A 26,423-nucleotide genomic window follows, 5' to 3' on the forward strand; every position below is an offset into this window, starting at 1 on the left:
ATCCCAGATAAGCAAACAAAGCACAAACAGAAAAATGAACTTTATACAGGAACAGAAACAAGTAGCTTTATATTCAGAGGAGTTTTGGTCTGTTGTTTTTCTATTTCTTTTCTCCTCCCCTTTCTGAATTCCCCTTGTTGATCCACTTCTGCATTCCAGAGTTAAGGAATTCTCTCTCATTATATACTGAGAGGCATAAACATAGTCAAAGAAGCATAAAAACAGGATACCTCCTTTTTTGTATGTGTGAAAGGATTTGCACTGATACCCTTTGAGACCCTAACTGTCATACTGTCATGATGCTGTCAACCTACCCTGGAAACTCATTATTGATTTGACTAATCAAGCACTGAAACTACAAGAGGCAATACCTTTGTCATCTAGATACTCGTGACTTTTCACCAAGATTTCTCACACATTTGGGAACCTGTGATACTTTCATAGCTGGTACTTGCAACATTGAAACTTTAGCTGAAAGTTTATTTGTCAGCAGACTTCAAATTTCTACTGTGACAGCATGAAAAATCTGTTGCTCCAGTTTTGCAGCTAGACCTGGAAAACCAGCTAATGCAAGGAGTTCTGTCAACATGCAGAAAGCTCTGCAGAATTACAGACTCTATCTGTAGACAGTCAGAAAGTTGCTGATATTTCCATTTATCTTAATTCAATAATGTAGGTAACTGAATATACTGCATGGTACATCCTTTCAGCCTCGAGTGCTTCTGAAAACCAATATACATTACCTGTATCTGTAGTAGGAAACCAACATTCTTTCTCTGACTTCTCCTTCAATCTTCTGGTCAATGACCAGTAGCATGACTCCATATAAATAGAGCGCTTCACACTGTTTAGAAAAAGGAAAAATTAAGGGAAGAAATCACATAAATACAATTTTGTAGTTACACATAAAGACAAACATACTGGCAAACTAACCCAACATCAACTACATAGTCAATACAACATGAAAAATGGCAGGCTGTACATTTTTGGTCTTTGTCCTCCTAAAAACGAGTCATAGCATTTCCACACATTCAGTAAATTTAAATCTTTGTCTAGTTTGGCACTAAATTAGTTAGTTCATTTTCTACTATTACAGAACTGTTCAATACTTACTAGAAGCTGTTTTCCATCTTCATTAAGGAGGACCGTTTCTAATGTTTGCTGAATGTAAATTCCTTCATTGAGGTCATCTAAATATCTAGGGATCATAACAAAGAGTTGGTCATTGACTATTTTGCTCTCAAATTGCATGTCCTCAGAACTCAATTCGCCAATTTTCTCTGGAAGTCAACAGTCACATCAGGACATTTCCCTAGTACAAGCAGCATTGAGTTTTTCAGATAAAGAAGAGATGCTCTGCTATGAAATGAGAAGCTAAAACTCCTAGCTAGAGCCAACCAGTTGGCAAAAGCCACCTGCCATATCCTGATGGTGTATGTGAAATACACCAGAGGATACTCTCTAACTTACAGCTAACATTCTTTTAATCTTCTTATGGATGGCTAACAGCCTGAGAAGAGAGTGCTGAGAAGGCTCCTACTCCAAAATTTATTAAAACTGTTATTTTCAAGTTACCTCAAAAATATCTCCTGGAAATACATAAATTTATCTCAGTTGCAATTTGGAAGGTAAAGCTAGAAATAGAGTATGTTCATCTTGATTAACAGAAGTTTTCTTCCTATTAAAGGATTTTCCAGTAACACTACTTGCTAATAAGTAATGTTAAACACTTAATTTTTAATGAATCTTTTCATATAAGATCAATAACAAAAACAATTCTTACACTTAAGATTCTCTGGAACTTTTCCTTAGAGTATTTAATGAATCTTTCATATTGTTTTTTACAGGTAAGAGTAGCAAACTTGAGAATATGGCAACTCCACTGAAAAATTAAGTTCAGGAAAATACTGCAAATGAAAGTTAAAGAAAAAAACCCTATCTGATATTCTGTTTTGCCAGACCAAAAAACCCGTAGTTTACTAATATGGAGTCTCCTTTTATTACAAAAATCTTCAAGACAACCTCTAGGATAAAGAAGAAAAACTAGTTCTAGCTTACAGTTGAGGAAATGAGGTACAGAGGTTAAATGTTTTCAAGTCATTTATTATGCTGGTGAGCAACAGTAGGAGTAAAAGTTAGCGTTCATTCCAGCAAACCAGGTTTCCAGGTGCACATGAATATGGTTCAACAGCGAGTGTATTGGGTCTCTAAGGAAAAAGCTTCTCATTTTTAATACTATCTAGTCTCTAAGAAAATCCACATGGATTTAAGATACCATACCTGTTTAAATCTACAATGTATTTATGTACACTCTGAAAAGCTAGATAAAATCTTGTTAATATTTCAATGTTGTTTTCACGAAATTCTTCATCTAAATCCAGTAACTCAGGTTTGGCTTCCAGTTTGCCTTCACATGTCTCAGGCCCCTAAGAAAAGAAATTAATCTTTAGAGACAATATTTGACTTTGACCTCTATTTTACTTCTCTTGGTGAACAACCACCACTGTGCGTGCAACACCAGAATTAACATTTCTTATTAAAACAAAGATCTGTAGTTTTCCAAGCTACTTCATGATCTATTGATTCCATAAAGATGAATTTTACACTTTGTTACAATCTGCAATGATTTTAAATATGATTTATCCTCTGTAACCAATGGAAAAGAATAGTTAATGCTTTGGGTAAAGCCCCAATGCATCTGAAGCCACTGTGTGTTTTTTGTAGTGCTAACTATTTCCCTGCTGGAATTTTTTCCTTTACACATTTGATCTGATTGATTTCTCAGATAGAAATCATAACATTAAGACCTCACAAAGATTAGTACCTTTTCATACATTTAAACTGCTTGAAAATATTAGATGTGTTTTTTACAGACTCTGGATCTAGCTCAGCACTAGTCCCCCAAATTAATGCAGAAATTATGTAATTAAAAAATGCGGCGGAAAAAGGGTGGGATGAAGAGCCCGACTTCCTTAAAGCACTTGTACAAACTTTTCTAACCATTTACCACTGCCACCACTTCTCATAACCACCATTTGGTCCTACCATCACCATCTAAATGAAAATACCATTAATGCTTAATTGAAAATATTATTAACATTTAATTGAAAATACTGTTAATGTCATTCCACAGACCACTTACAATAGCATTAGATCATGGCTTAAAAGGATTTAGTCAATGCAAACTCCATAAAAATAGCTTAAAATAGTTAAAATAAAATATCAAGCTTAATACCCAGCTGACAATTTTTGTGTGGTTTTAAAAATGCTCTTCTGCTTCTCTTTTCATGCAAAATACCTACATAAAACAAAGGATAAAAGCAAACCCCAAACTGCCTACAAGTTCAAATGCATAAAGTAAACAGCCTGTATTTTCAAAACGTCAAATCTCTTCTCATTAGGTAATTATAAGAATCATGAATACGGAAATGGCACATTTGCAGTGAAAATATCTGTAAATTCACTAATCTCTGCTTTATAAGTAGGTCTTTTATGGATTTTGGGGTGATTACTCTGAAAAGCAGCAGCACTATTGTGCTTTCTTAACATTCAAAAATCTTACAATTTCAAGGATAATGGTATTTTTCACCAATTATACCTATCTGCTTTTAAATTTTCAAGTAATTTCTGAAAAAAGAGACTTCTAACAATTACTTAGATCTAAAGATATGTGGGAAATCATTTGTGCTCAGGGTTTTCAGTGTCCAAGGCTCACAGCACTTGAAATTTACAACTCTTACTAAAAAAAATAAAAATCCCCTTTTGCTTTACTATTAACACTTCTTGTATTGTACAATCCAGATAAAGTCAGATTAGATAGTCTCTGTAGTTTCCTCTTAATCATGCTGGAGAATGACAGAGGGAAATAGGTACTGCTAGAAGCTTACTTTTGTAAGGGAAATAAGGGCTTTTCATGGACACTACTCTTTGATTTATTTGTTTATTCAGCACACGTGACAAGTCCAGTCAATGAACAATCACAGTACTGTCAAACAGGAAAGCAGAAAGCAGTTTTCACGGCTGCAAAGAATAAGCTACAGATAACCAAAAGAAGATGGGCATACTGCCCACAGTACTGCTCCAAAGGAAAACAACCAACTGCACAGGCTCAGAACCTGCTGGTGAAAGTAGAATTTAATGTTCCTGCAGGAAATAATAATAATCATAATAATTATAATAATTAAACAATTCCCAGAACCCAATACTTAAGTTTCATACAATCGGTATTCATCAAAGTTCACAGTCCAGATGACTTGTCAAACATTTTGAAAGGTGTAGCTGGGACTGCTCTTGAATGCACTTAAAACTGCCACCCCCTTCTTGTCCTGATACTCTCCATGCAGGTACCAGTTATACTTATATTCTGCCTAGGGGTCCAAGCACAGAAATTTCACTAGACTGCTTCTGCTCACTGAAATGAGTAAGATGAGGCTGAGTATGACCAGAAGTATATAAAATACAAGACATCCCAGAAGTGGAACATTAGCGTGCTAGGATATCCCAATTGCTATCTCAGTTTGGTGAATTTCTGGTAAACACTAAGCAAGAAGTCATGATAGTAAATTCTGAAGAATGCTAGTAATAAACACAATAGTCAAGAATGGCTGTTTCATAACCTGAAGCACCCTCATGCAGGACAGGAATGCTTTAAAAAGTTTAAAAATAAAAGGATTTACCTTAAAATAACTGAAATCAAATATGATATCCCCATACTTCTGTTGATCAGCCTTGTCCTTCAGCCTGAAAACACCAGGAATAAATTCAGAAAGTCTCAGAAGTTCTGCAATGATGGCATTTCCACAGGACACAATCCGAAGAATTGCCTGACCACAGAGATTGTTTTCAGCTAGAAAATCGACCATTGTGGCACTGGACGTGACAGAGCAGCAGAAGTCCTGCAGCTGGATTCTGATCGTTAGTCTTTAGGTTATTTGAAGAAGAAAGTCTGATGATGAAACTAGCTGCGCCATTAATAACCTGTAAAAACAAACCCATGTGTATTCAGAGTGGTTCACGTTCGTATTCTTGATAGTTTAATCTACATGGATGTTTAAGCATACTCTCAAATCTTTGAATTTATGAAAACTAAATTATCCACAGCTTTGTAAAATGAAAAAAATGCAGTGAGTTCATCTTCAGCACATATGCTGTGTTTGACTCGGTCTCCTGTGTGACCAGGCAAGGAAAGCAAGACCTTTTATACCAGAAAAATTTAAGAGAACTATCGAAGAATGAAACAATCACAAATACTGAAGCAACTGAGACCACGCAAGGAGATGGCAGCAAGCAAAAACATGTAACAGGATGTGTTTATAATAGCCACTTTAAAAATACAACCAAATTGACTGTGACAGGCTTTAGCGAGAAGGAAAGCTTTTATAGCAAATGGAAAAGATAGAGTTCCCTTCCTTTATTTATTGCTGAAGGGTTAGCTTCCATGCTGTGGTTGCATTTCCTAGTCGCAATTCCATTTATTGACATTTCCTGCAAGATAGGGAGCGCAGCACTGCTAAAAATAAGCTTTTTATGTTTAGAAACGTTTATGGAAGTTATGAGTTGACTTTTCACCAAAGACCTTCCAACCTACTGAGCCAAATCCAAGACGACAGTGCCTCTTCTGCCCCCAAATGAGAACCAGGAGCCCGGCCTTCCCGTTAGGCGGGGTGCAGGGCGTTAGCGCTGCAGCAAGCTGCCCCGCAAGGCCCCCAGAAGGGCCCTACACCCCACAGGAGCCGGCCTGGGCTTTGAACCCCATCCCATCCCATCCCATCCCATCCCATCCCTCCCCGCCAACGCCAGTCACCGTGCCGCTCGCACGCTCCCGCCTCCCGCCCAGCCAGCGCTCTCCCTCACGGTTTGAACATCGCCTCGGGGCAACGGCCGCGGCGCGAGACCAACCGCCAACCCCCTCAGAGCAGCAGCGGCGGCGGCGCCGCCTCCCCTCACCCAGCGGCCTCCCCGTCGGTGCCACCCCCGCTCGGCGGCGCTCACCCTCCCCCGCCGCTGGTGCGGTGAGCGGCGGCAGCAGCGAGGAGGGTGTCCGGCTCCGTCAGCGCCTGCGGGCAGGGACGGCGGCCGCCCGAGGGTGAGCTGCTGCTGCGGCGGGTGAGTGAGGCGCGGTCGGCGGCAGGCGGGGAAGAAGGAGGCGGCGGCGGCGGAGCTCCGAGCGGCGCGGCCGAGCCCTCCCATCACATGACGGCGCCGTCATGTGGAGAGGCGCCGGCTGATGAGGCGGTTCCGCCGCCCGCCCGGCCCGGCCCGGCCCGCCTACCCCGGGCCCAGCTCGCCCGCCTGCTCCTGCCGCCGAGAGGGTCGGTGCGGGGGCCACCGCCGGGCCAGGAGCCCCTTCGGGCCTCGGCGGCTGGGACTAGGTGAGCAGCAGCCGCTGGTGAGGGTGGCTGCCCTCGCCGGCCCCTTCCCCTCTGGCGGGGTGAGGGCAGCGCTCTCCCGGCCGAGGGAGCGGGAAGAGGCGGGCGGGGAGGGGATGTGGGGCCGCTGCGCTCCGTGCGTGACTGACGAGGGGCAGGCTGGGCCGGGCCAGCTGCCCTGGCTTGCCATGGACGGGGTAGGGGAGTAAGGTAGAGGGCTGGGAGAGCGGAGCTTCCTGCTCGGTGGGCTCTTCTCCCGACCTTTGTGGCAGGGGAGTAACGTCTCCCTGTGATAGATGGCCACCGAGTGCATCTAGGGGGTAGACACTAGCCCTGGTAGTCAGTGAGCACTTGTCACCTACAGATCTTGTGTTGCAGAAGTAACTCTTTTTCTTCTTATCCCTGCTTCGTAGTTTGGTATGTTGAAGCATAGAGAAATTCGGTGATTTGCTCAAATCTTTAAAATAAGAGGCAGAATAGAAACTGTAATTTAAGTTTGCTGCTTGGTAATCCTGTCTGGACCATTTGATCACTCATTGTTGAAAGAAAAAAACGCTGCCTCAGTAGTCTCACTTGGTCTCCTTTTCAACTCTGATTTTGCTGGTTGTATTTTCCAGAAGCGAGGGTCTTGGGGGCTGGGAGTTGCATATTTTAAGTGCTTCATTGATGCACCCATTGAAGACCTTCCTGGCAAAAAAAGAGTGCCTTAAAAACACTGCTGTTAAGTGAATTCCAGTGAGGAATGTAGCTTTTCCTCTGAAGGCGGAATGGACAGCTGCAAGCTGAAGTTGAAGAATTCACTTAGAAAATTCAAGAGTGAAATCTTTGCTTGGGATCATAAACAGTTTCTAAGAACAATAATCTTTTATTAAAAAAAAAAAAGGGAAAACTTGTCCAAAAGTACTGAACTTACTTTCCAAAAGAGAATTTGAGATGAAACTACCATACATACCATACAATGGTATGATTTAATATTGTAAACAGTAACTTCTGTTCCTGTGTAGTTTGCTCAGTGTTTCCACAAATCTCAAGAGCAGAAAGAACCCTTTTTAACTTTGCACTGTTGTTTTTTTCAGATTCCTGCCTTTCACAGTGTATATCTGTGAAATTTCCAAAAGAACAGCAGGCTTTCTCAGTGACTGAGATTTACCAAGTTGAAGAAGGGCATTAGGTTCTCACTGTTAACTTTGATACACTAAATGGGCCCAGAAAGATAAAGCTGCTGATTTTATGTGACTGTTTAATAGTGCGTATTTGGATCACACAGCTTCTATACACAGACAGTCTTAATAAGATGGCAAACAGGTGCTTTAAAAACAAAGTTAAATAATGTAACAGCTGAAAGCATTTGTTATTAAATCTTTAAGAACATCCTTTTCCTTTACATTCAAGGAGTTCTGTAAGGAACTTTTTCCTTGTCTTCTGTTGTTAGTTTGACAGCCTCTAAAGATCTCTAAAGATAGCAATCACTGTCTTTTGACAGGGAGAGCATGAGCTGACATAACTGGAACTGTTGAAGGCTGCTGCCTCATCTGTGACAAAATGCACCTTTAGAAGGGGATAGAGAGGAAGGCAATTTATAGTTCAGAAGTTCAAGTTCTGGTAGACTTGAACTGTGGTTAAAATATTGTTGGAAGCACGACCTAAAAATGGTGTCATAAAAGGTAGTCTTGAGTGGCCAAGCACATTTTTTTAAATGGAAAAAAAAGAAAAAGATACAGAAGAAAACGTTAGGAGAGAAGAGAGCTTGACAGCAGGTCTCATAGTCCGCATGATATTTGTGAGAAATGTGGCAATGTTGTTTAGGTTAGAGGGAGCACAAGATGTAGTTCTGGAGTCCCAGGGAAAGTAGTAGAGGGAGATACAGCCTTACGTATGCACAGCTTGGGCAAAGCTTTGTCCTTTCTGTATAGATATTTTCCAGATTTCTGTTGGACTATAACCTGTCAAAGGCTATTGTTGGTAGAACAACTCATCCCCTTGTTATTTTGTGTATGATTCAGGTAAAACTTCCGGTATACCCCAAATTTGGTTGTGGATTCTGTTCTCTACCTCCCCCAATGTGATCTCAGTGTAATTGTTGAACATATCAGTTATTCTTTACATGGACTAATGCAGTATTTCTGTCTATCCAAGACATTTGGTAGGGTTTTTTGTTTGTTTCTTCGTTTGTTTTTTTGTGAACAACCATGTATCTAGAGCTGAGCAGAATTTGTCTTATCTCCTGCAACTTAAAGGATAAAAATTTGCACACCGGCTTCATGTTTCTTGAAATAGCTACATGTTGTCCGAGCAACTTATGGCAAAGCATGGAGAAGGAAGAGCAGAAGTTGAAACCAACTGATGTGAACAGTGTGGATAGGCACAGCATAAACAAACCCACTTGAAGGTTGTATTAATGACAGAGGAGAAGCAGCTAATGCCCCCAAGGCTGTAGGTTGTGGGTCTGTATTGGAAAGGAAGATGGTGGTAAAGAAGATAAACACGATTCCTGTGGGACATTATTCTGTGCAAATGGGACATTGGTACTAAAATTTTGTAGCATCTTTGGGGGAGGTAGAGAGCATTTGTAAGGTGGGCTTTTATTTAAAAATGGTGCTAGGTGTTTTACTGTTAAGTACATTCTTAGAAGAGTGGCCCTTTGATAGATTGTTTTTCCAAGGGCCAACTGTTGTGAAACAGGCTTGTAGTTGCTGGGCTGAATTGGATGTGACAAGTCATATTTCTTTCTAGCCTAATTGACAATATACCTAGAAAACACAGATGAGGGCTTCTTTGGATCTGAAATAGGGCGGTAATTTTCAAGTGAACATAATCATTGAGTTTGAACCTCATGGTGGTTTAGCAATAGGAATGAACAGATGAAAACTGCAAGTTGATTTTTGTGGTGTAGTTTTGCCTAATATTGAATAGGAGGTGAATTGAAAACCTCTGGTGAATTGCAGTTCCACTGAAATTACTGACATCTTGGGAGCTTAGATTTCATCCCTGCTTTCTGATGTTTGCAGTGGTTCTATTGACACTGCTTTATGGTTAGTTATGTATACTTCTGTTTTCTCTCCCAAATTAATTGGGTATAAACTGCATTCAAAATGTTGTATCTATTATTTCTAGAGTAACAATTTCAAGATGCCAGGCGGTGCAAGAATCTCATTCAACTCTGTGGATTCCTCTCTTTCATCTTTGAAAAACTGCCAGTCTTACATAAATACCGGAATGGATATTGCTACTCATGTTGCCCTTGACCTTGTGGAAAGTTTCAGTAAGTATATTCTCTTTTGTATTGCATCCTGAATCTGACAGATGAGTCCTAAGCATTTGTATTTTGACTTAGTTACTGTCAACATCTACGTTCATTATAGGACCTGTAGCTCTTCTGGCTAGACCAGGGTGTTTTCATTCCAATCACTTCATTGTCTTAAATGATAAATTCAGTGAAAATGTAAGTACCAGGCAAACATTATCCCAGCTTTTGTAACACCCAAAACTAATTGTGTTCCAGTGGTTGTTACCCTACAGCTTTGTAAAAACTAACGTTGCTGAGCAAGATGGAGAAAGACTCTTAAGTGGGTGAATAAAATGACTTTTCATTCTAATACTGGTTCTTTGTGTGTGTTTTATTTGATGTTTAGGGCAAGATGTATTAAAATAATGCTAGTGATTTTGAGTACAAAGCTTGAGACACCTGTTAGGGGATGCAATTTTTTAAAATGCTGTCTCTTTCTGTGCTGAAAATTAGGCCCTCTTAGGGTGCTTCATTTTGGACATTTGCAAAATGGGTTACCTTAAGTCTGTAATCACTTCTAACAGTCTTGTCATTGCTATTTCACTATAAAAGGTGCACTGCAAAGCTACTTTTCAAAGACAAACATTAGGCATCCTGATTCTCTGTCTTCTTAGATCTGTGATAATGTTTTCACTAGGAAAAAATAAAAACTTTAAAGCTCCAAAACCTTAATAGTTTTAATTACGAGTGGAGAACAAGAATCCTGTGAAACAAAGTTTTGCTGGTCATTATAGATCTTGCACTCAACTAAGCCAAGGGTTACATACAATCAAGATGAATACTTTTCTCTTTGCCTACTGTGATAGTTCATTCTCCTTTGACCTTTTTATCCATACTGCTGTCAGAGACAATTGACATGTCATTTCTAGCAGGGTAGAGGAAATGGAAAGCTTGTCTGAACTGTCAGCTGGGGATTCCCTTTGAGGTAAAACTGGTATAACCGGTTCTGTTTCCTTTCTGCTTTTGCAGTCACCATCTCTCCTACTTTGCCATAAGCAATACATGGAAATACACTGAACGTACTGAATTCTTTCAGTCCCAAGACCACAGAATGATCCACAGAAATTAGTTATTTGTACAAAAGTTAAAAGCTTTGATTAATTTCACCTTTAAGTAGAAACCCCTGTTGCATTCCCATTTGGAGGGCTGAAAGGCAACTTAAGCTCCCCTGTGCAGGTCTGTAGCTGGAAGTCTGTGCATTATAATCCTAGGAAATGTAGTTATCTTCCTCACTTACCTGCTTCTGACACATTAATCTTTAATTACAACCTTGAAATTATTTTGTCCCTTTCGTTCAGTAACCAAAGGAACCATATTTAGCATTCTATCCTGAGAGGAGGATATTACACTTGATGAAATGCCTATGGTCATTGTTACAGTTAAGTTATACCATGTGACTGGAAAACAGCTCCTAGACCATAACATTCATTTTATTTTAGCAGGGGCAACTTTCCTGTAGAATCATAGTTACAGAATTACCAAACATGACCTTTTAACACAGCCCATCCCATTGCTCTACAGAAAAGGTATTCCAGACTTGTATTTGTAGTTTATACCTCTTTGGTGTGGGGTTATGGTGTTAGCTTTTTTTCACTCCTACACTTTTCCTTGCAGATGTATGTACATGTGTATATGGAACAAACAATGAGTGAAACTCCTCACTTTTATAAAGTTTGGTTTTCACTCCCTTGACCACTCCACTTGGACTTCAGGTTCTTATGTTCCTTACGCAGTGCCATCAGGAAAGATACAGGCTTTCTGTGGCATAACATACTTTTGGTAAACAAATACTTCCAATGTTTTAGAAGTAGCATCATCTGATCTGCCATACTTGACTGTTCAGCTCTTGCCTCCAACTCATATGTGGCAATTTCTATTTCTAGAATTGTTACTCATCTATCCTACTTTGCCTTTGTGTTATGAGGCAAAATATTAATTTAATTTTGAGCTAGTGTTAGATAATATGTTTCTGCATTCTTGTTCCTGTCCCACTTGTAATTGTTTTAATTTCCTTTACAAAATTTAACTGTCCAGCTTCGGATAGGTTTCATTGCCAGGCTTTATAGAAGCAAAGAATTCTATTGTGACTTATTTTATGTTACAAGCACTATTTCTGTGAAAGTATTTTATTCCTTTGGACTTTCATATTGGACAATGCTGGTTTTAGGAATAGTACCAAAAATTTTCATAGCAAGTACATGTCAGAAGTTACATTTACATCTGAAGATAAATAACTGAAAAGGCAGGAAAAGTTAGTGCAGTTAAGTCATGTCTCTTTCTTGATTGCTATTCTCCACAAACCTAATCCTGAAAACATTTACTGGTAAGCATATTTATTCAATAGTACACAGTTGTGTTTGCTGGACTGGCTACTGTTTAATGTGGTATCATGGAGGGACTTCCTATAAACATACCTGATGCTAAGGTAGATCAAAAGATCTAACTGGATCACTTTTCCCCACTTTTTTAGGTATGATAGTGGGTTTGCTCTGGTGCTGTATTTGAGGTACTTTCTGGGCAGCAAACACCATAGGGTTTTTTTGTTTGTTTGGTTGGGTTTTTTAACAATTAAACAGTGATTTGTGAAAGAACCTGTGTGTGATTTTTCTAACTTCAAAGCTCTAGTAAAGCAGATAAATATAAATTAACAAACTTAAGTTTTCTTTTACATGTGTAAAGGGTTTTTATGGTATGCCAATTTTGTGGGTGTTTCCTTGTTCAGTAAAAATAATTTCCTGCACATTAGCACTGTAGGGCTAGAAAAGGCTCTTCACTTTCTGATGCATTTAGTGGAGGACAATACTAAGAAGGCTTCCAAAGAATGTAAAAAGAAAGCAGTTTGGTGTTTACACGCTTTTGTATGCGTGTAAGTTATAAAGCAGCCACGATTGTTCAGGTGGAGTGAAAATCAGAGCTCACTAGGGGGCAGAAGAAGATAGGAAGAAAGCAGTACAAAAAGCGTCGAAAAGAAACGGGCCACTTCACCTGGCCGTTCATCTGGCAATGATCCTTGGGTAGCCTAAAGTCCTCTCCGGTTAAAACATGCAGAGAACAAAGAACTCTTACACTGGTTATGGAAGCTATAAAATCCTCTCAGAATGATTTTGAATTTAAGCTTTGTAAGCAGATGGTGGTAGTGTTACATAGAATAAAGAGGGAATAAAACTACTTGTTTGATCATGAAACCAGAGGGCTGCGGATAGGAAGAGGTGCCAGACTTGTGGGCAGGAATTGACTCAGGGTATTCCATGATTTATAGTAACCTCGTAACCTATAGTAACCTTTCTTCAAACATCTCAGATGCTTTGCAAACACTGGCTAAGCCTCTCAACTCTCTGGGAGGTAAATAGTGGTTGAAGGGATAACTTACTTCACCACCACTGAAATGAAACCCTTTTGGGTGAATAATGGTTGCTGTATAGAAACATTGTAGCTGTATCATAATCCGAAAGAAAAAAAAACAACTTTCAACTGACTCAAACAACTGAGAGAACTTTATTAGAGAAGATAGATAGAGGTTTTTGAGTTGGACATCAGGGACATCAGATTAAATTGCTTACTCATGAATAAATATAACAACAGATCTTTCACACCTGTGTTTTGACATAATGTTTGAAAGTTTCAGAACTAAATCAAACACTGTTTTTTCATTTCAACAGTAATTTCATATGCCTCCTGTTGAATTGAGACAATCCTTTCTCACTGTACCATAATTCCTTTTAGGAAGCTGCTGTCTACCTACTGACTCACTTCAGTCCTGCTTAAATGGAATTTATCTGTTTCTGGGTAAAGGCTGCATGGCTGCAAGCCAGTGCATGTACTGATGCTACCATTGACTACTATGCCTACTGTTCATTACTGTGCTGCTGTAGTTAAATTTGTTCTGTCTATAGAGCTCTATGTACATCTATTCATCATGATATTCTAAAAAATGAACACTTTTGCCGTTCATAGTTAACTTATATGAGGCCATTGCTTTCTGGCAGGAACAACAGAGCCTTTCAGTTTGGATACAGTTCTCAGGTTTGGGTTTGTTTGCTTTTTTTTCTCCTATACATTAATTGTGCTCAGAACTTCCTATTAACTTGGTATTTTACCCTATAGCTTTTGACTTTCTGTTCTGGAAAGATAAAGTAATCTCACTGGACACAGCTGTTCCAAGGAGTATAAACAACTGTTGGAGAAATTGACAGGGGAGGAAGGGTTCAATTAAGTGATTAAACATTGTAGCTCTGCAATAAGTAGTGGTCAGAGAAATGTAGAAGAGCAAGGGAGTCAGTTTCACAAATATAAATTGAAATTCAGGTGACTTTGAAAATCTCAAGATTTATAGCCTCTTATCACATGGTCCTACATTTTGAAATGTAGGACAGAATGTACCAATTAATCTAATTTTCCATGACCTTGAATGAGTTTGTTTTACTACTTTCTGCAAAATAATAATACTAATAAAAACAATGCTTTCCCATTTCATATGAATAATGGAAAGATTAAATACCCGCTATTTCTAGGCAGTTTCATGTTAATCTCTACTTATGCATATAGGATGTCCTCTTGATATCTGTTTGCAGCCCACAATAGTAAATTTTAAATTATTCCTGTCCATTTAAGCTTTATTTAGTGCTGTGAGATGTTTTGGGAGTCCTATTGAGAGATAATATGGAAGTATGGATTTTTTACTTGGAATTGTAAATAATAACACCTCACATGAAGGAGTCAAAAGGAAAATGTTTCACAGTAGAATGAAAACAGTCTGAAATATCTGTGAGGCTGCTAATGATATAAACACTCAGAATCTGTTCCCAGCTTTGTACTACCTCCCCTTTCTTTTGTGCCTTCTAGCATCTTGTTCACTGCTGCTGCACTCTGGAGAGAAATCTTAAGTTACCTCTAACCACAGTGATTCCCAAGTCTCTTTCCTCTAAGGAATCCACTGTTCACAGTGTGCCATAAGGATGAGATACTTAGACTACTGTAAGGTTCATTGCAAAAACTACACTTAACCAAGTCTTAATTTCATCAGTGATTCTATTGCTTAAACCACTAATACATTTACATTCATTTTGTTCTAGTCCTGTATAGATTTATGAAAAGAAATTACTAGTGTTAAATATTCAGGTCAGGCATTGCTCATTTATGAATATGTATGATCTCTAGCAAAATAAGGCAGAGTTTCTGTTAACTGCCGTTAATTTAAGTGAAGAATAATTTTAATGCATTTGATCCTGAAAACCTTTTATTTTTCCAGTAACTTTATTGATGTCCATGAAGTTAAATTGTTCATTAAGACGTCCCTGTCCATTAAGAATCTGCAGACTTGTAGCATTGAGTATTTTCATGGTGTTGTGTTGTGAGCATGTGCTGGCAAAGAGACAAAATTTTAAAAGATCCTGTAAGGGATTAAGGATCTGTATCTAGAGGTCAAAACTAGTTTCACCAAACTGAATGTCAAAGGGAAACAGCCAATTTAAAAGCTCATTTTATTTAATGAGTTAAAAAGAAAGATAAGTTTTCTGTCTGTCTCAGTCTTTCTGCTGTTTCTCTTTAGATACTGACATTGTCTAAAGCTAGTATTTTTCTCTTCTTTTAAGAATACCACTGTGGTATAGAAACATTTTTAAATGTTTCTATTACATCTAAAAACAAAAAATGTTTTTATATAGCAACATTTTAAAATGTTTCTATATAAAAAAATACGTAAGCAGAAAAACAGACTGTGCACAGTCAGTTTCAGTATGTCCTCCCTGTGCTCAAAACACTCTTGGATATTCTGTGGCCCAACCTAGCAAAATACTGAAGGCAAGGATACACTGAAATTCTTGAGTGGTCCACCAGCTTTCAGAGTGGTCTGTATATTTTAAAGCTTAAGCACATGCTTATATCCTTTGCTGGATTGGAGTCCTAATAGATATGTGAATTTGAAGGTGATGCTGTTTGAAATCAGTTATAATGCAAGTAAAATCATCTAAGTTCTACTATAATTTGCATCTTCCTAAATTTAACCTCAGTCTGGTTTTGAGCTTTAGTAGTGTGATTGGAAAAAGAATTCACTAAGTCAGTACTTGTTTGGCAATGTCTCTCAATTGTAATGCTCCTAGTATTGAACTTTAAGCCCTGTATTGACACCTCTGCACACTGAGGAACAAGCTGTTTGCACTGCTAATTTAACTTCTCTTAGTTGCTGAACTGTCTTTATTTAAACTACTTGAAGTAGTTCTATAGAGTTAGAAAGGACATCCATGTGAAATCTTTGAAGAATAAGTCTTATTCTCTGCTTTTGGAATTAGTGTAACCTGCTATGTGTGTTGACTGATGTGCTGATAATGATATAAATATGCTGGCCCAGTATAGGTCTGCCATATCCAAGACAGGCATCTATTCCCAGCTTTGCTGAAAATTATTGGGTGTGAATTCTATCAGCTTGCTGAGGATGGCAGTTTTATCTAACTCCTCAGGAGAGAGCAGCAGAACTTTCTCAAGAATATGGGACTGTGAAGTGCAGAGAGCTGTACATAACGGAATGAAGAAGACTAACTTATGGTCATTGCTGGGCTTGCAGCCCAGCAGCTTGCTCTTTAGAGGGGCCGTTGCTTTTGTGTGTGCTGGAGACAAAGCTATGTGGGACTGGGAAGAATGTCCAGTACAAATGGGAAATAATTGGGAGGGCTTGAGAGTGTGTGAACTACAGATGAGATGCTAAGAATGTCTTAGCATAAAACTTCTGAAAAGCATTTTAAAGCATTAACAGATAGGGTTTTGTCTAATTAGCTGAACTGTTTTTCTAGTAGAGAGCAAGATGCTTCCTTGATGTCTGGGACTTTCTTCCAACCACACATCACGTTCCCACTGTGAAGTGTAGAGGCCCTGGAGCGTAGAATAGCTGGGTGGGAAGCAGTTACTGCACCTGAACTCTAATCTCGTTTGGGAACAAAAAATGAGCTGCTTTTCTTTTTCTTCAAAAACTTGCCCTAAAATGTCATGGCCAGCTGCTGCCTGTGGCTGCTTGCCATCTGTGTTACATAGCAGTGATCTTCCTGTAACAATATCAGGGTCTGTGTGAGAATTCCTCCTCTTTTTCTCCACACTTTGAAGGATTTTTCTGCTCACCAGTAGGTACAGGGCAGGCCCATGGGCCTTACAGAGTGTTAGTGATACGATTCTTTGGCATGTGCCCCAGATTAAGTTAGCCCTTTACAGCTCTGGCTTTTCCTGCTTGTCTGCTCATTTCCTATTGCATAACCTGCTCTCTCTGCCAGCAGTTTACCTCAATTCCGGTTGCTTATCCCATTTGTCTGTTCCCCTTGCCTCGGAGTTGTCTGTGCACTTTTCTTCATGTGTGCTGCACTGCATCTCACATGTGCAATGTCATCCCTTTACTGACTGCTTTCTCTTCTCCAGGTTGCTTGGGATCCACTTATGTCATGGTGCCTATTAAATAGTAGCTAAATGGTAGTTGGTAATGTAGGATCTTTTTTCAACATGAATTTAGCTCTGTGAGATTACCCATGTCACTTTGATTTCCCTTACTGCTGTCTTGAAATGATGTTAAACAGGAATCACTCTAAATGTTGCTGACCCTTTTTGACATAGGAAGGAGTCTAGAGAATATAGACACAGCAGTTAGCCTAGTTTTATGAAATTATTGACAGCCTTTTAATAGATGGTTCATGAGTTTCTGTGGAATATCCACTATTCTTATATGCAGTGGCTTTCTAAGCATACTGAAGCAACCTATAACAAACAGTCAGACTTGAACATCTTAAGTACATTCATCACTGAGAGCAGGGGACTTGGCCATGGAAGTGTCACTGTCATTGACCTAAAACTTCTACGTGGAATGGTGGAAAGCTCTAGTATAAGGATGGACTCTGTAGCTGTGTTTGAATATAAAATGTTTTGGTTAATTTGTTTCCTTCATCCTTTTTTTTTTCTAGTTATTTTTTATCGAAAATTCAAATGCATGATTCCTGCAGCACCATAGCAAAACATGAATCTTAACATTGGTGAAGTTCTTGTGCATGAAACAACCATGATGTGATTGTTTTGGGACCCAGAAATAAACCTGCTGACACCTGTGCTTCTAAAATTTCATGCTTTGTTAATTTCCATGGTGTTAGAGATCATTGTGCTACATAAAAACAATCAAAACATAAGGTACTTGTCCTGAGAACAGGCTATATACTATATAGGCTAGAATGATACTTTGCAACCTGCTTGAGTGAGGTAGTGTGAAGGTCCACTGACTGAGGAAATTAGGACTAAACTTTGACTTGCTATCCTGTTCTTGTCCAGGGAGGATAAGCTGTGTGAAGATGTTTTCTTGGACATCCTACCTTCCTTTGCATATAAGTTGTGGTTTTGTTAGGTTGCTCTCCAACTCAAGTGGCCTCATAATGGATAAAGCTGTGGCCTGTGTTGTAGAGACCCTGCACATGGAATCAGAACTTGTTTTTGCCTTGTGAGCCCATATATCTTTGAAGGTGCTCATGGGAAGCAAATAGCAGTTTTATATGCAGTGTAGGACTAACGTTAGAATTGAACAATCGATTACTTCTTTATGGACACAAGGGAACAATCTTACCTGGATTTGAAATCCCCAAGAGTGTGCCTCAGTCTCTGAGAATTTACTTTGTCTTTGGGTTAGAGTAAATTCCATATAAGGGTTGCAGGTTTATTTTTTTTTCTTGTTGGAGAATGTAAGTGTAGAATGTCAAAGTCCGTCCTGGAGATAAATGGATTTTCATTGATGCTTGCTTACAGAAATGTTTCCTAGCTATGAGAGAAGGTACTGTAGAAAACAAAGGGAGTCCAGTGATCCATGAAGTTCAGTAACCCTTGTGTGTTAGCCTCTACCAGATGCTTCCTGTGAAGCTGCAACAATTCCCTCATGATTCCAAGCTGTTCACAGAGGAAGTTTCTTTCTAACCCCAGGCATTTGTCTGCCAGAAGCTGTTTGTTAACTGGTCTGCTTTGTTGCTACATCAATGTCTGTGGTACTAATTGGTGGCATGCACAAGCTCAGTGTAGGGACCACAATTACATCTTTCTGTTTGGGAAGATTCTTTTTCCTGTTGTTTAGAGTAAAGTTGTATTTTGGGGTATGTGAGATAAAATGTTTCAGATTCCCTTTCTCAAAAATACTAATTTTGCTTTCCTTCAAATCCCTTGCTTAAGATTGATCCTTTTAGGAAAGATGTTCTTATTTATCTTATGCTTGTCCTCTATTATGTTGTGCTTCTTGGATTATTGTATAGGTATTTAATCTTTCAACTAACAGTGAGGAAGATATGTATGTCTTCTTGAAGTAGGTAGCTAAATGGTGTCACACTTTAACCATTTCTTCTTCAAGTAATTTTAATTTTTGAAACAAAAAGGACTGGTTGGGTTCTTGTGAAATGCTTTTCTGAAGACAAAAAATTACCTTCTGTGCATTATGCTTTTCAGTCAATACCAAACTTTTGAGAAGAGAGGGTTGGATTAATTTTTTATCCTACCTTTGTGCTTCAGTAATTACAGTGTAAAAATGACTTACTACATTTATAGTCAGCACTGATGAGCCCATTGCTGGAATACACCAGTTGGTTCTGAAGGCTGTTCTTCAAAGAAGCTGTCTGAAAAATGAGAATTTGGAAATGTGCCTTGTTTCAAAATCTGGAAAAATATGACTTGTAATGAAAGATTTGTGTTCTTTTATATTTATCCAAAAACCACCCTGACCATAGTCTGTAATCTTACAAAGTGGGAAGAAACAAATATGTGGGGTTGTTATTATTTCCTAGTTGGAATTTTGACTGTAAAAAGAACACAGTGCAGCAGGGAGGGGGAAAGTAGCTATATTAAGCAGCATGCTTTTTGTTCTGCAGGCTCTTTTGCGTTTTGGGTACTCGGTAAGCTAAGTGCATCCAAGTATCTTCGTTCCTCAATTTTTGCAGTTCTGGAAGGAAAGAGAAACCCATTAGGTGGCAGCAAAGGCTTTTCTGCAGCATGTGCCTTCACTCCTTCACCTGCGGTGGTCAGCTGCTGTGGCACTGCAGTAACTTACTCCAGGAATGGATTTAGAGGTGTTGGGGCCATATCACCGCACTCTTGCATTTAGTAACACTAAAATATAAATGGAGGATTAAGATTAATAGTGGAGAAAAAGAATTTGTATTATCAGTTCATAGATTTTTAAGCCTCTTTGGGACCAGCATGATCTACTGGTTTGACTTCCTGCGTAATACAGATCATTGCATTTCGTACAGTTATTCTTGCATGAAGCTGGTATTTTGTGGTTGGACTAGAGAGTATCATTCAGAGTGAAATCCAGTCTTGATTTAAAGCTAGCTAGCTGAATAACTGTCTTTAGTGCATTCTCATAGAAATGTACTGACAGCTTGCACCTGAGCAGGAGGTCATACTCTGGACAGTCTTGGTTTTTGTCAGAACTCTTGTGAGTGCTCAGATGAAAACTGCATGATTTTTATTTCTCAGGTTTTGGTAGGTGGCATTCACATAGTCTGATTTCAAATACACACATATGTATGTATGTGTGCATTTTCATACTTTTTTCTTATGTATTTTCGTAAGGAAGTGGGTAGTTTTCTCCCCCAGAGGTCATTGTGAGTTAGGGAGGTTTGCAGTCACCTGGTGGGTTACCTCATGTACCCATAGTAATTATAAATTTCTCTGTGTCCTAGACCTCATAAATTCTCAGCAGTCTTCAAAATAGATCATAAGTGGGATTTAAATGCTGTATAGACCTTTTTGCAGACCCTCTGCATGCTAGTGATGTTAACCTTGAGAGAATAAGTGAGCTTACAGCTGTAAGTTATAGGCTTGAAATTGCTGGGTGAGGTTCTTTGGCCTCTACTATGCATGAATTCAGAATAGATGATCCTAATGGTCTGTTCCAGCTTCAAAATACTATGAAGTACTGCAGAGGTCTTGTGTGGGCTCTTTAGCACAAAGATAAATCAACCTCTTTGAACAAAAGCCAGAGAGGAATATTTTATCTGAGTAATTTACTGTATGAAAATATTCTCTGTAGTATATTAATCTGTCATTTTCTTATCGTCATATTTCTGCCACAGAAATGTGGCAAAGAGAAAATACTGCTAACTCCTGTTTAAATGTAGAGGCATACAGTATATATAGAAAGTAGTGTGGGCTTTGAAGAACCCATTCTGAAGGCTTTAATTTTTATCAATTTAAGTAGATCAGTATTTAGCTTTCAGTGATCTAATTGTATGCCTAAATAACTAGAGGGAGAGGAGGAACCCACAAAAGTAGAAAAAAATCTGGGGTTGGCAGCATTCAGAAAGATTAAGAATATAAAGCAATTGTATTTCTTTTCTTGATTTTTTCCATTAGGGAAAGATTTATCTGGGTTAAAAGTAAGCATTGTGCTGACATGTTCTCAATGTTTGGTCAAAACATGAGAGAAGCCCTTATGTAGACATCATCATTCTGAAACCTTCATCCTGACCCCTACCAATAGACACAGGATGCTCAACTCTTTTTTTTTTTTTTTTGTTTTCTTTTTTCCTTTATTTTACTTTATATTATTTTTTATTATCTTACAGAATTCAAGAACTTGTGACTGGTTTTTTTACCATTCTTTTTTTGATACTCAACTTTTTTTGTCAGTGCACGTAGAATTAATTCTGAGAGGTTTTTAATACCTTCAGATAAAAATAAATATAAAAAGAAAACTTAAAAATGCACTCTGACTCAAATCCAGATTTTATTACATGTTTCCATTTACACCAATATTATATAGCACGCTGATGCTCTAGTAAAGCATGGTTAAATTCCAAGAATCTAACTGGGAATGTTTGCTTTATCAGTCAGAATCACATGTAAGACTTGTGTGTTCCTTATGATTGCTGACACTGAGGCCTATGAAAAATTTCATCCTTTGGAGGACAGGCAGAGGTTGGTTGTCCGAATTGTAGGCTTAGAATATTTTTTATTATAATTTTCATAGATTTTTTTTCTTCCTTTCTCATTTTCTTTCCCATTTTCTCTCAAGAAGAACAAGGAACTCATAATAGCATTATATGAAAGGGATAAAACAACTGAGATCCTTCAAGTCTGATTTTGCTGAGGCCTTGAGGGTAGGAACAAGTGTGCTTTCAAATTGGCATTGCACTGTGTGGCCTTGGGCAAGTCATTGAAATTCACTAGGCATCAGTTTCCCTTCTATAAAAAGAGGTGTCAGGAGTGTTTTGAGGGGATGGATGAACATCTGAATATCTCAGACTCCTGTGTAGATACTCACTTTTGTTGTTGCTTGTGTCTTCTGTGCTTGTGGAAATTAAGTTGCAAGAGTCTAGAAATAATGTGAGTTGTCTATAATCGTGGTAGATGATTGGAAAAGGTAGGGGATAGGAAAGCCAGGAAAAATATGTGTGCAGGGGAAATAAAAGGCAGCAGAAAACAACAGCCTAACAAAGATGTCATATTTACCATTTGTGAATTAACAAATAGGACATATCACATCTTCAAGAACCATTACAGGTGATGTGAAAAGGTTTGAACTACTGAAATATACACAGGGCACTAAGTGAAGATTTGCACTTAGGTAAAATTTATGAGTGGATCCTACAGCCATGTCTACAGGAAGATAGTCTGATGTTTCTTAGTAGTCAATAAATGATACTATGTGAAGAGAGAAAATATGACACTGATTCAAAAAATGTGCTACTAAAACTGCTTATGGAAAGACAATTTACAGTGAACCCCACAGTCCAGCAAAAGGTCAACTGAAGTGACAGAGAATCCATTCTATCTCTGAATAAACAGTTCAACCTTGCATTTTCTTTCTTCATTAGCTTTGTTTCGGTTTTCAGGTACTGAATCTTATGTTTCTGTCTGATAATCAAAGAGCCCAATATGTTCAGAAATCTTCAAGATGGTAGTGGTAGATCATGAGCAAGTCACCTTCAGCATATCTAACTTAAACTTTGAAAGTTGAGCTGCTTTAGTCAGTCTTGATGTAAGTCACACTTTCCAGGCATTGAGTAATTTGTGTTGATCTTTCTTTGAAATACTCAAGGAGCTTATTGAAGGAAAATGCAATTAGCAAGATTTAGTCTCATGCTTGTTCGTTTAGAAAGAGCCTTTGCCCTAATTATAGACTATATGCCATGTAAAGATAGGAATGCATCTGCAAAATTGTCAGTGTAAAATCAGCCCCTTAAAAAAAAAAAAAAAAAAAAAAAAAAAAAAGAACAATCCCTGTACCCCTCTTTAGATGTTGAACAAGGGTCTGGTATTCATCATGAGCATTGTACAGCACAACCTTCTGTGTAGGGCATACAGTAATAGCCAGGTAACCTGCCATCACTCACATTGCTGCCCCAGCCACCCTTTCAGGCATTGTTTGCATTAGGTTAGTTCCCAAACTGTGCACTACATAGCAGTTACTGTTAATGACTGGTGAGCTTATGTCTTTTTTGTTATTGTTGTTTCAGTTTGTGGTTTTTTTGTGTGCTAATGGACCTTTGTGTCAGTAAAAGAAAATCAACAGCCATGAGTCTGTTAGAGCTTGTATTATATAAAAGGGTGGGAGAAAGTGGGACATGACCCCCAAAGATTGTGATCACCAGGAAGGTATCACTTGCTAATAGAGAAAGAATCAAAAAGCAGGCTAGCAAGTGCTTAGGGAGAGAAAGAGCAGGAATGGGGAAACTGGTTGAGGAGGAAGAGAAGTGGAGAGGAGCAACTGGTAAAGAAATGCATAATGAAGGAGAAGGAGAGGTAAGAAATAAGAAAGCCACAGCAAAAGGATTAAGCAGGACAGTACGCTGATCGTGCTCTAGATGATGAAAGATATTTAAATGCCTTCCTAATGATGTTTCCCATGTAAGCAACTTCTGTAGTTTCCACAAAGGTGTTAGCTTTTGCAAATGGGAAGAATAGTCTGGCATATAAATTGAAGGAGGACTGGTTCATATGGCTGAAAATGAGAAGAGAGATCTGGTCTTTCTGATTGGTCTCACGCTAGAGTTGTTCAGAATATATGTGTGTGTGAACCTCCTTACTTTTTTGACATTATCAACAAATGCTATAGAGTGCACTGAAATATGCATGTGCTGTAGCACTCAGTAGAAGGTGACAATCTCAAACTGTTCCATAAATTACATATCATGAACTTTCTTATTAAAAAAGACTTAACAAAAGGAGCCAGCTGGCTTAGGGGAAGGTGGCAGATGAAAAGAACACAATTCAAAGACGTGTTCACACATTAAGGAAGTATTTTAACAGGCTTTCCCCAGACTGTAAGTGGGAATGGAATTATACATTGCATGTAAATGTCAAGTGACAATAATATCTTCTGAGTTAAATCAACCTTGCAAACTCTTTCCTATTTTTCTTAAGCAGATGAATAAAGTTTAACTTGTGATTTCCTTACTAATCGTCTTAGTAAGCAGTGGGTGAGTAGACTTTTTACTGTATGGGTAGATCAATGTGACATTTTCACAAGACTTTTTGTTTTTAAAGTTTATTACTTGTGGGTGTGGATCTAATTCACAGCTGGTTTTGAGTGAATTAGGTATGCCATCACTCATACAAATTCTGTATTTCTTTGGTATTTTTAGATTAATCTTTTATCCATGCTTTGTTGGAGGTGTGTAGTCTATCCTGATATCTCAAGGTAATCTCAAGGTAATCAAGACTTCTCCACTGAACATACTTTAGTGCACAGATTTGGCCCAGTCACTTTTACAGAGAACCAGATTTTAAATAGAACAAAGTTCAAAAGCATATCAGTATAAAGGGAAGAAAATCTCTCAACTAGTACGTGTCAGCTACACAAATCTTGAGCGTAGTCATATGGCTCTGAATTTAATTTCTTTTAATAACACAATGTCTGATAGCTGTGTGATAGTTTACCAGTTCTGTTTAAGTACTGAACAGAGGGAGCCTTCTACTTCTTCCTATCTAGTTACAGAACATTTCCACATGGTTTCAATTTATATTCCTGGTTTTTTAAAACTGCCTCTTTAAATGCCATGAGGCCCCCACAAAGCTACTTCTTTCCTACTATGGACCAAGATAACAGTGTTATCTAAAAAACATGCTGAGACACCATCATCTGTGGTGTACTGTAAGCCATCAAACAAATTCCTGTTTCCTCTCAAAATCATAAATATTTGTGCATATGTGAGAGACCCAAGCAATACAGAATTGCATTGCCCTTTTTTGCACAGAGATGTGCGTTTTCCACATGATAACAAAGTAGCAGCTTCTCATAGTAGGAGAAATTTTTGTATGAAGTTTGTGGGAAATGAAATTCCAGCAATGGAAAGATTTAGCTCTGTCACTTACCAGTATGCAAGCAACAGAATGAATGCCACATACCAGCAATTCATGCCAAAAAAGGGAGATCTGCCAATTCACAGAAGAGGTTTTATGCAAAGGAGGCCTGCTAGAGGCAGAATGAATTGCTGGTTTTCATTATGCTTGCAGTTTGTGTGCAGTCTTTGCCTTTGCCTTGTCTGTGTAAGACGATTAGGTTATGGGTTGGTTTTTTTTTGTTTTTTTTTTTTTGGTCATATTGAGGAATTATGGGCTTTGAAAGTCCTAGCTTTAGTATTGCTGCATGGTTAGCACTTCAAGTACCATATCAGTATGTGATTCATGCTGAATTAGATGTTTTGTGTGGGGAACATCACTTGACCTTTGCTTGCATGAGACATTGGTTTTCTAGACTCCTTTAGTTTAACCTTGGTTGTGTTGTCTCTTAACTCTCTCCAACAGAAACTGGAAACTATCCAAAGTATGTGGAAGTATCTACATTTTCAACAAACAATTAACTTTGGAGATGATACTTATATCTATTTCTACTAACCTTCCCATTTCTGATACTCTAACAGATCAGTGTTTCTGATTTTAAAACCAAAAACTTTCCATTGTTAGCTGTATATTATGAATCTGATTTACCTTTTGTTTATTCCTCTATGTATATGGACCAGTGTCATCTCTGTTGTAAGACACATCACTGCTCTGTCCACAGTGGTGTACAATGTGGAGTTGCCTGCCAGCCAGTTTTGTCTAAAAAGCTGACTGTAAAACTGGATTGTTTTTCCACCCTGAACTGCTTGCTGCTGCAGCTGCAGTACGGCTAGTGCCCAGGATAGTTAGCTGAAGTCCAGCCTTGCTCTGTCTGGGGCTACCGATTAGCTTCTCTAAATTCTCAAGTCAGTAATGCCAAGGGTAGTAGAAGCAGAAATAAAAAAACTTAAAACGGGAGACTGTGTGGGTTCAGAGAAAAAAAAAAAAAAGTTATATTTGGAAGTATCTAATCAAAATATTTGACATTTAAAAACCAGATATATTTTGGCATTTTTCCTCCCCCAGCTGTTTCATTTTAGGTCAATAATGTTAAAATTTGAGTGCTGGAAGAGTGTTCATTTGTGTCTGCATGAAGCTGTTGCTGTTCGTTGTGGAAACTTAGTTTGGATTCTGTGGGTTCTTTTGTGGGGGAATATAACTATGGCCACTGAACTGAGCCAAAATAAGCTGGTGCTGGATTGTCTTGAAGTGAAGAATTGTCTTGGTCTTACCTTCCTGTTTGATACGTGTTCTACTGCTTTAACTTGTACTAGAGCTCATGCACGCTGCAGTCTGCTAATAGGGCTTTGCTTGCATTAGAAAGAACAGCTCGCTCAGTTTTAGTGGGACCAGTTTGTTGAGCAGTTCATGCATAAGCCATAGTAGACACCTGTGAAGTACGAAGGGAGTATGCAATGAGGGACCAAGAATGAGACTGCCTCTGTACT

General features: G+C 38.6%; 2 protein-coding genes across 5 annotated transcripts in view; one reads left to right on the top strand and one right to left on the bottom strand.

The window, feature by feature from the left end:
* WASHC5 (WASH complex subunit 5) overlaps positions 1-6,136 on the bottom strand; it is a 28,533-nt gene extending 22,397 nt beyond the window's left edge. The window contains exons 1-5 of one of the 4 annotated variants that reach the window (XM_049820906.1): positions 5,992-6,136; positions 4,677-4,977; positions 2,281-2,426; positions 1,114-1,198; positions 744-844 (exon numbers count right to left, since the gene is read on the bottom strand). In XM_049820906.1, coding sequence (XP_049676863.1) covers positions 744-844; positions 1,114-1,198; positions 2,281-2,426; positions 4,677-4,862 — 518 coding nt within the window. In that variant the 5' untranslated portion in view covers positions 4,863-4,977; positions 5,992-6,136. The other 3 variants (XM_049820921.1, XM_049820915.1, XM_049820931.1) reach the window with 3 other exon arrangements.
* Positions 6,137-6,237: 101 nt separating this feature from the next.
* The window catches only part of NSMCE2 (NSE2 (MMS21) homolog, SMC5-SMC6 complex SUMO ligase), a 133,741-nt gene continuing 113,555 nt past the window's right edge, over positions 6,238-26,423 (top strand). The window contains exons 1-2 of the mRNA XM_049820944.1: positions 6,238-6,371; positions 9,483-9,630. Coding sequence (XP_049676901.1) covers positions 9,498-9,630 — 133 coding nt within the window. The 5' untranslated portion in view covers positions 6,238-6,371; positions 9,483-9,497. The remainder of the gene's footprint in view (positions 6,372-9,482; positions 9,631-26,423) is intronic.

The sequence above is a fragment of the Accipiter gentilis genome, chromosome 2 (assembly GCF_929443795.1).
Source record: "Accipiter gentilis chromosome 2, bAccGen1.1, whole genome shotgun sequence".
Classification (NCBI taxonomy): domain Eukaryota; kingdom Metazoa; phylum Chordata; class Aves; order Accipitriformes; family Accipitridae; genus Astur; species Astur gentilis.